Genomic DNA, 9,827 nt, shown 5'->3' with positions numbered 1-9,827 from the left:
CCGCAGAATTATGACCCCGTGGAAAAAAGTACGTCTACAGTATCATGAAAAATTGCCGAAATCTCTTGAAAACGTATAATGTTCTCAAAAACTTTTACAGAACCAAAATTCATTAATACTCTACAGTTTTCCTAAATTACATTGATGTACCAGTAAACCTTTGATTTGTACATAATCCAAATCAATTAGTTTCTCTTGGCCCAGCATGTATTTTCTTTTCTGTCAAGAGGATAAAAATAGATATTTGAGTTTTTGTGCAAAATATCTGGGTTTGATATCATTAAAAAATAAATGATAGCAGCATTCGCATACGATATTTGTGTCTCCATTTCGCTTCATAAAAGGAAAATGTTTTGCCCTTTTCAGGACGTGTGTTGCATCCAAGTCGCCCGAGAGAAATGCGAGTGCTTTCTCTTTGTTCGATAAAAACTTTCTGATGAATGACTTCCAAGGTGAACGTCTTGAACTTAAAGATGGATGATTGGGTTTAATCATACCAAGATGACGTAATCCTTCTAATGGGAACACGTTTTCGGATGTCGTAAAATTTTGTTTTATCATATCTGTAATAAAACAAAACGTTAAATGATCTCAATTATGAAGATTGACCCGAATACTACTAATGCATGTTTTGGGTAAATGATATTGAACATTTTTCATGAAAAGAAATTGTAAGCTTTATTTCTAGAAAAAGAAAAACCAATGTCTTTTACGTACTTCTTCGAACAATTTTGTCTTTTCTTTCCCGGGAAGTATTATTTCTGCAAACAAGTTTGAGAATGTCGGCTAGTTTGTCTCCGCATGCGCCTTGTGGGTGGACACCTCTGCGATAGGTTTCATATGTACATACTTTGTCATACTGGCTTAGCACAGGACCCAGAACGTACAGAAAGGAAAGCAATACAGTGGACCACAGGTGGCCTTCAGGCATTCTCTAGGGCGGATCCAGGAATATGTGGAGCTTGAGGTGGAGACCTACAGAATATAATCTGAACAATGGCAAAAATATTTTAGATAATTTGAAAAAAAAGTTTCACTATGCATTTTTTTTTACACAATTCAATTTCAAAAATTGAAGAGAAAAAGAAAGCTAGACAGATAAAAAAAAAATCAAATAAAAAAAATTCAAATACAAATAATCAGTATATTATCTTATTGCCAAAAAAAATTATACTTTATGTAAACATGTATTCTGTATGGCTGACACGGTGATTGTTTCGACCATAGAACTTACGATATGGTGACTTTAAACGAGACTGCTGATATTCTTGCTTAAGCACCTTGTTTGTCATAAAATTTATACCTAGATTTAGAAATTGTTCACGTAGAGCATGCTTTTGTGTATCAAATCAACTGAGATATATAAACCCAGTATGCAAGTGATGAAGGTATATTGCTGCATTAGTAGCATAGGTAAGGGAAGTTGACGATAGAAAGTTAAAGTCATCGCGTTTATCATGGAGCTCGGTTGTTAGATTACCATTAACGTACAATATCCATATATGAAACACATGGTTCAGACTCTACGATCAAAATTCATTTCATCGAGCTGCTCTTTCAAAATTAAAAAGAATGTTTAAAGAATGGATAAAATAATGGTAAATAATATGAGGAAAATTATCACAGAAAATGGGAGGAATTATAAAATTAGAGATATATGCAGTGTGAAACATAACACATTTTGATTTTTTTTTTCAAAGTGTGTTAGAACCGTTCACGGTAGCTCAGTCGGTAGAGCGCTCGCTCCGTGATCGGGAGGTCGTGAGTTCGTATCTCGGCCGCGACTGACCCAGTCGATAAAATAGGTAGCAACTGTTCCTTCGCCATGCACTCGGCACTTTGAAGTGAAAGTTGCGGGTCCTTCGGATGAGACCTTAAAAACCGAGGCCCCTTGTCAGCGGCAGGCGTTGGCACGATAAAGATCCCACTCTGCTCAATGGCCCTGAGTGCCGAGTAAAGGTTAAAATTTGAAGCCCTTCACAGGCATACGGTGACGTATCCATATGCGTGAAAAATTCTCGAGAGGGACGTTAAACAATATACAATCAATCAAAGTGCGTTAAAACTGGGACAAAATTTACGCATTTTGAAAAGTATTTTCAACGTGCGTCAAATTGGGACAAAATTAAGGCACTTTGCAAAAAATTTTTAAAGTGTTTAAAAAGTGTACATCAACATTTTAATCATGGAGGCACTTAGCGCTCTTTGGAAATTTATACCAGTATTTAAAAAAAAATTCCAGACTTAGATAATGGTAATAGACAAATTTTTGCTATAAATATTTCTTTCAAAAACCAGATGAATTGATCAATCCTCATCGTGTAGAAGGAACGAAGGCAGAAGGACCCTCTACCATTTTTTTTATCTTTCCTAACCAAATATATGTATTTATAATTCTCTCCATAAATTTAAGTTAAAGTATAAAGTAATGAAAAAAATTAATAAGATTTCGTTTAAAAAAATAATACCGGTAATACATGTAGCACACCAAGCTCTTGTTCTATAGAAGAAAGGCCCAGGAGCTATATCGCTGATCTAATCAACAATAGGCAATTGGCTAAACATGGCTAAAATAATTACATATTCTAATACAAATAAAAAAATATCAATATAAAATGCATAAATATTTTTCTTTTTATACAGCTGAAGATTAATCTATTTAAATAACTGTAAAATAAAGTCCATCATCTTGCATAGAAATTAGAGAAAAAAAATAATATTTCTTAAAACTTAAATTATCAAATGATTATGAAAAGACCGTTATGTTGTGTTGGAAAATTATTTTTAATCAGGATACAAACTGAGATGTAAAATGTCTATATCCCAGATCCTGAAGTGATGTCATCAATAAAAAAGTTATTCAATAAGGTTCAAATACATCTAATTTTGTTATCATATCTAAAATTTGCTAAAACATTGCCTACTTTAAGTCGTGCACATTTTTTCAAAGTGCGTTGATATGGTCGATATTAACGCACTTCGAAAATAAAAATTATTTTTTCAAAGTACGTTAACTTGGTCCCAAGACCATAAACTGAGAACAGACTTAAGTCAAAATTTTGTTTTTTGATATCTTTAGTTTTATCCAATTTATAAACTTAATTGTGAAAAACACTTCAATTCAAACATATGAAGATAATTTTTATTTAATACAAAATTATTTCAAAAGTTATATCAATTTGAAATTTTGACTTAAGTTTATTCTCAGTTTATGGTCATTGGGCTAGTCTCGCACTTTCTGATACAATTTAACACACTTTGAAAAATTTTACAAAGTGCGTAATTTTTCAAAGTGCGTTGTAACAACGCAGTATTCGATCCCGATGCAAATTATTCACTCCCGTTTGACCTAATTAAATCAATGTAAAAAAAAAATGTAAATATGCATGCACTTATATATAATCATTTCATCGAACAACTTTTCAATTTCTAAGTAACTTTCACGGTAGCCTACTGTAGGGTGTCTGGTTTCTGATCGAGAAGTCGAGGTGATTTTCCTTTGTCGTGCCGTCTCAAAGTAAAGCGTTTGGAATTAACTGTTCCTTGGCCAAGAGGGAAGTTACTAGTCCTTTAGGCGAAACCTTAAGTCCGAGGTATGTCAAGGCAGGCGTTGACGCGATAAAAAACCTTACTGCTAAATCAACCTTAGTACCTAGTATGCATGTTGTTCTAAATTTAAGGTCCTTCACCGTTTTAAAGTGAAGTCTCTTTCTGAGTGAAAAATTCTCATTTGGGACGAAAAAAAAACATTCAATTAATCATTAAATCAATTTTTAAGTTCCCTTTTTTTAACTGAAATTAGATTTGTTCGATCTATTTAAATTTTGACAAGCTAACAGAAATACAGTTTATAACTTTAGATTGAAAACGGAGACAAAATTTAAAATAGTTTTGAAATATTTAATGTCTATATTGAACCCTGAGTTAACAGTTAAAGTTTAAATGCATATTTTAATTCGTTTCCTTAGCTAATGTTTTCTCTCCTCTAATTTAGACGGTTTTAGAATTGCAAAATAACCCAATTTAGAATTATCATAGCAATCTTTGTTGGCCAACAAAACAGTTATGAATATCTTGATTAAGGTTGTAACACCTACCTAAGCGTTGATCCTTCAGAGCAGCAACGTCCTATCCCTTGTCTGACTGACAAGAAAACAACAGCATTAAGTTGTCTTTATATATGAAAACAACAAGTGCACAAAATACAATTAAAATACTCTTAATTGTATTACTGAAATCTTACAAGTTTTTCACAATCTCCGGCGAAAAAATCCAATCTTGAAATGGCACCACTTGATTCATATGAATCCGCAAAGTAAAAGTTCTATTATACCGGAAACTATGATGTCATCAAAGATCAAATTCTTTACATAATAAACACCAATGATGTCAAATAAACCGGAATTTTTCTCCCCTCTGTCAACATTTTTTGGTTTTAAGGTTTGTTATCCCCTGATTAATGAGGTTCTTTTTCCTATGACTTCCTCGTCAGAATGGCGACAAGAAAGAGACAGGCAAAATGTAGCCTTTCTGTTTTTTCTGTAGCCTTGAGTTGAACTGTCATTGACCAAGGCTTATTACGAAGAAAATAACAAAAAACTCAGACAATCCTAGATGTCTATCTTTCTAGTTAGTCGCAATACTATTAATTGTTTGAGGTTCCAGAAAGTGTCTTAAATTCAATCTTATCAACAAAATTCAATGTGGGGGACAACTAATGAGGATAGAATTAGTTGTATTCTTTTGGATTGCAAATAAACATAGTATTATGTTTGTTTGTATATTACTACGTTTTAATTTTTTAAAAGTAACAAAATAAACATATAAATTTAACAATAGTTTATTAAATCATGTATGTGGTTGATAGTTTTTTTTATAATTTATCATAAATAAAGCTTTTGAAGGTTGTAGGCAAACATAAAACTAAACGCAGGAAATGAAATTCGCCAGGTTTTTGTTTTATAAGAATTATACGATTTTATCTTAATAGTAATACCTGTACGATCATTTAAGTAGATATTACAGATATTTCGAAAATCTCTTTTAAGAAGTGATGATACAAACTTTTATTAAAAAGAATCTGGATTTAACAAACTAGGTAATATTTATATTAGTAAAATTAATAAGTTTAACTACTCAGATTTTAAGTTTTTATCTAAAATTCTCAATAATGGAAATTTAAGTGACAAAAAATGTTTATATTAATAAGGATGGGTGCAGTTAGGTTGAATTTTTAACATCAAAGTTCACAAACTCTTAATATTGTAGAAATTTATTAGTCAATCATTTACAACCAAATATAGCAAAAATATACACAAGTACATGTAGCAATCGAAACATTATTTCATATTATTTTTGTATCATCTGTCCTTAATGTCGAAATTCTATTAAATCTAACAATAGCTTAATGAATTTGCTAGCAAATATAACTTTAGGGTCGGATTTTGGGTTATTCGTTTCATTCCAATTGCTTTGTTTTTATACTAAATTTGACAAATTACACACGAATGGTATGACCTGTTAAAATGTGATCATACACCATCTAGGCACATGGACCCACGACTAGAATTTCTCGGATTTGTTTTCCTGGGTTCAAGTCTTGTATTGTTGTTGATTCATTCTGATAATAACCGTTCGTTGTCTTCACTTTTTCCCCCTAAAAGATAACAACAGTTATATTCTCATCCTTTTCCAAAGAAATCCTGTAAAACAATTTTTTAATCATCTTATCATACGCTTATCTTTTTTTCTCTGTATTACATGTACCCTTTTGGAGAAATTTGATTTCTAGACAAAAATAAAGCATACAGACATAGGACTTTTGTTTTCTTTAAAATACAATGTACCAGCTTAATTTTGTATTTTTAAAACATTTTCTTTCTTAATTATTTTTTCAAAAAATTTGTTGATATGTTCATACTTTTATATACAATTGTAGTAAACCTACTGATTCTGACTAATCTGACAATGCAATAAATGTAGCAGAATATTGTCATTTTAAACAAATGTAGGGGTTTCAGTACTTAACAAATCAATATTTTGATACGCGATTTTCTTTTTTCAATTATATTAACTTATTGTCATGATTGCCATTTCCTTTCCATATAAATAAATAGAATCCACCGAAAGAAAAAAAAAAATCTTTTTAGAAATTAAAAACAAAACATGATCGCATCTCCTAGTATATCTGATATAATAACCAGACAGCGTAACGACAAATCGCACGACAGATTTGTAACTTTACAAACCTCATCCGGTTAAGGAAAAAAAAAGATCTCATCGACAAAGAAGCCACTGGGAGTGTACTTAGGACCTGCTGAAGTACATTCCTTTGGAGTCACTGCGAGTGGGAAGCAGTAACGATGTTCCTCCATTCCAGTTTCCTACACCTTTTCCAAGGCCACCGTTACATTCACTCCTTTATCTTCCTATAATTATCAAAGACAAACATTATGAGATTTTATTTCTCCATTTACAAACCAAGTCAATTGCTTAATAGCCATTCAGATCGATGATCTAGAAAACTACATTATAACTTAACGGTAACGGTTATTTTCTTACGCAATGATGCGGTGCTTTTGTTTTCTGGACGTGTGACCCACAACAATTTCAGTATTATAATGTGTCATGCTTTTAAAATATTTTTTAACATTCCAAACATATTTTCTCTCGTTGATGTAAATAAGTCTCATTTAGAGATCTCGTTGCAAATAAAATTATATGCTATTTCCTTTTAACATATCAACATTCCTATTTCATAAATTCTCAAATGTTTTTCGGGAGTAAAGTATTTTTACTAAGCAATGACTTCCTTGTTGTAGTGAAAGATTTTTCTTTTACATTGAATCGAAAAAACAGAAATGTCCAATTTTTTTTGTTATCTTGTATGTAAATTCGTCTATCTTTATCCCTTTTTAGATTTGTAATACAGAATTGTCTTTGATTACCATAAAGAAACACAAAGAAACTCTGCTTTTCTAATATCTCTCTGATAGTGGATGTCCCCTATGGTCCGTTTACACAATAAAACTATACACATTAAGTGTCGTAGACATTTTTCTCCTTACTTTGTACAATGCCAGACAGTTTTGCTTTCTTGAAGACATTTGATGTGAAGGAAAATATGCTTGCAGGTATTGAATAAGATTCACTTCCATAAATTGAAATCATCCTGGAACTTAAGGATAAGATGAAAATGCGTTTATTTTTTGAGAGGTGGGTTAGGATGGGGACTAAAACATTTGTTCTTCATTGACAAGTGCAGTTCTATAGTTTTCTCCTTTAATACGCTATTTTTCAATCTAATTAATTAGAGCAAAATCGTATATGCTTTAATTTTTATTTAGTGCATTTATCTTTCTAAGCAATTATTCACTTCAATGTCTTTAAGATAGAAATTTGAAGTTTACTAATAATGCTCATTGTAAAGAGACACAAACAATGGCATTTACAGTACATGTATGTATATACTTTTTAAAAAAGTGATGTATACAATCTAAAATAAAACAAATGCATCCTTAAGGTAAGTCACTCGTCAGCTTTTTAGAAAAGTTCACGCAGAAGCTTTTACTTCAAAACTACTTAGTTTTACACCTTCCCTCAACAAACTTTTCCAAAAAAATGAAAATATATTAAAAAAGTCAAGATCAAATTTACACCTTATCTTGCCTGAAAATCACAATATTTTGACAAATATTTCAAAATTAACATCACTGACCCCCCTTTATCTTTCATTATTTTATACTACTCGATACTAGTGACTGATCAGCACTTAAGTCGTAAAAGTTTGATATAAGAAAATTTTTCATTGCCTATTAAGTTTTTTAATACCCCAAATATGTTATTTTTTTAGTGCAAAAAGGTCACACAATAATTTACGCGCAATAATTTGCAAGATTTGTTTAATGATAAATAAAAACTATTTTACGTAAAATATTATATTTATTGCCATGCTTACATCTGATCAAATATAATAAGGGTTAAAGTAATTAACCAAAGAGATGAAATTTAAGTGCAAAAAGGTCAACTTAAATGTACCGTAGATCAGTAGGATGCACACTGATCCCCTATTTTCTTTGCGATTTTGAGTTACACTTTATGAATACTTATCCAAAATATACTTCTCAAAAAATCCTTGATTTAACAAATTTCAGGAGTGACTTACCTTGAGTGAGGAGGATTTTTTTTTAGAGAAAAGGTGCTCTCAAAATTATAAAAATGAATAGTATATGATAATTAGTAATAAGGAATTATAAATGTTTATTAGTAATGATGATACTGATCGATCGTACATTAGGAAAATGTAATGATTTACACAAAAAGAATCTTGTTCCTTTTGTTATTTGCAAATCAAGGACACATATTCTTTCGAGAAATTTGATCCCCCGATGTCAAGCTGATTACAAAAATATTCCAACCACCTGAGCCCAGATATCTGACCACATTACAATCTCTTCCAATGTATCATGTATCTGGTATATGTAGTATAGAAGTATATATCACAGTTTTGGTTGATATTGTTAATGAGAACATTAACGCCTACTGTGGTCACCTGGAAAACCAGGACAGTGGTCAGATATCGCGTTTCCTCGCGTAATTACGCTTGGTCAGCACTGACCAATACATGACCTTTGAGAAAAGTCGATTTACTTTAACTTAAATTAACATTTTTATCCCCAGATTTTCTATAAAACTGGTATTTAGAAGAAATTAGGACAACAAAATTAGGGTAACTTGGAAAGATTTTGTAATTGAAACTATTCTATTTTTCTTCTAAAATGAAAATATATCAAAATTAGATTGAGTCATTTATTCTGGTTCTATGGAGTTCAATCAAGTACAAAAAGTGCACCTAAGTCCTAAATATAGTATTTTAAATGGGGTGAGAGGAAGTTCAGCTTACTTTATTTCAGGATCTAGAGAAGATCCTTGATTGTTACAATCTTACAATAATTATTTTTTTAACTGAATAAGTTCATAAAAGTTATCATATAAACCAATCATAAGCAATGATATTAATATAATAATTTAAAAATAATAGTTTTTTAAGTGTTCAACGTATTTTATTAACGTACATGTATCTCTCATGATCTTTTATTTAAATTTAATGATATCTTGATTAATGTTGTTTTACAAAGCATTTTTCACTTCTACTAGTATAACATCACACGTACAGGCGAAGGACTTCAAAATGTTCCTTTTCCGACTTTCAGGGTCTATTAGAATAGGAGGATCTTTGACGTACAAAATATACATCGAGTAGGAGTTTCGATTTTAACGATATCTCATCTGAAAGACCCATTATTTTCACTTCAAAGTGACACAGGCTTGGCGAGGAAAAAGTTACTACCTATTTATTTTCACTTATCATCAACGTATCAGTCGCAGTCTATGACTTTTCGATTACGAGCGAGTACTCTACTACTAAGTAATTGAAGTACTGGAACGAACTCTGTTGGTACTCTAAATCTCTCGAAAATGACCTTGCAGACTTTTGCTAAATGAAACGTTTCTATATTGTCTACTTGATTGATACACGGAGCTCTGGTGGGCTGTTACTGGTCAACAAAGATGTTCACTCCCACTTGGCACCTGATCCCACCTCTGAATTTTCCGGCGGTCCGTGTTTTCTGCACTCTACACAAATTTGTAATTGTTATTTTTTTTTTAAAGATACATCACTATAATTCTTTATCTTCTTTTTTTTATTATGCAAAATATATCGAACAATCACAAAAAAATCATGCCTCACTTTGGTATGGATATGAAATGTAACTAAGCTAAATCGGTACAGATGAGTGACAGAAAAAATAGACACACAGGGTGAA

The 9,827-nt window shown here is 31.3% G+C and overlaps 1 protein-coding gene across 1 annotated transcript; it reads right to left on the bottom strand.

Annotated features, from left to right (window-relative positions):
- Positions 1-290: 290 nt before the first annotated feature.
- Positions 291-980, bottom strand: LOC134272938 (con-Ins Im1-like; the record flags this gene model as incomplete). The annotated part of the gene is made up of 2 exons (XM_062755114.1): positions 718-980; positions 291-563 (listed from the first exon to the last, which is right to left on the bottom strand). Coding segments are annotated over exons 1-2 (487 nt in total), but the record flags the coding sequence as incomplete, so codon positions are not given.
- Positions 981-9,827: the final 8,847 nt, after the last annotated feature.

Source organism: Saccostrea cucullata, unplaced genomic scaffold (genome assembly GCF_032062105.1).
Source record: "Saccostrea cucullata isolate Sc308-1 unplaced genomic scaffold, CSIRO_AGI_Scuc_v1 ctg655, whole genome shotgun sequence".
NCBI lineage: Eukaryota > Metazoa > Mollusca > Bivalvia > Ostreida > Ostreidae > Saccostrea > Saccostrea cuccullata.
This window is presented reverse-complemented; position numbering and strand designations above follow the sequence as displayed.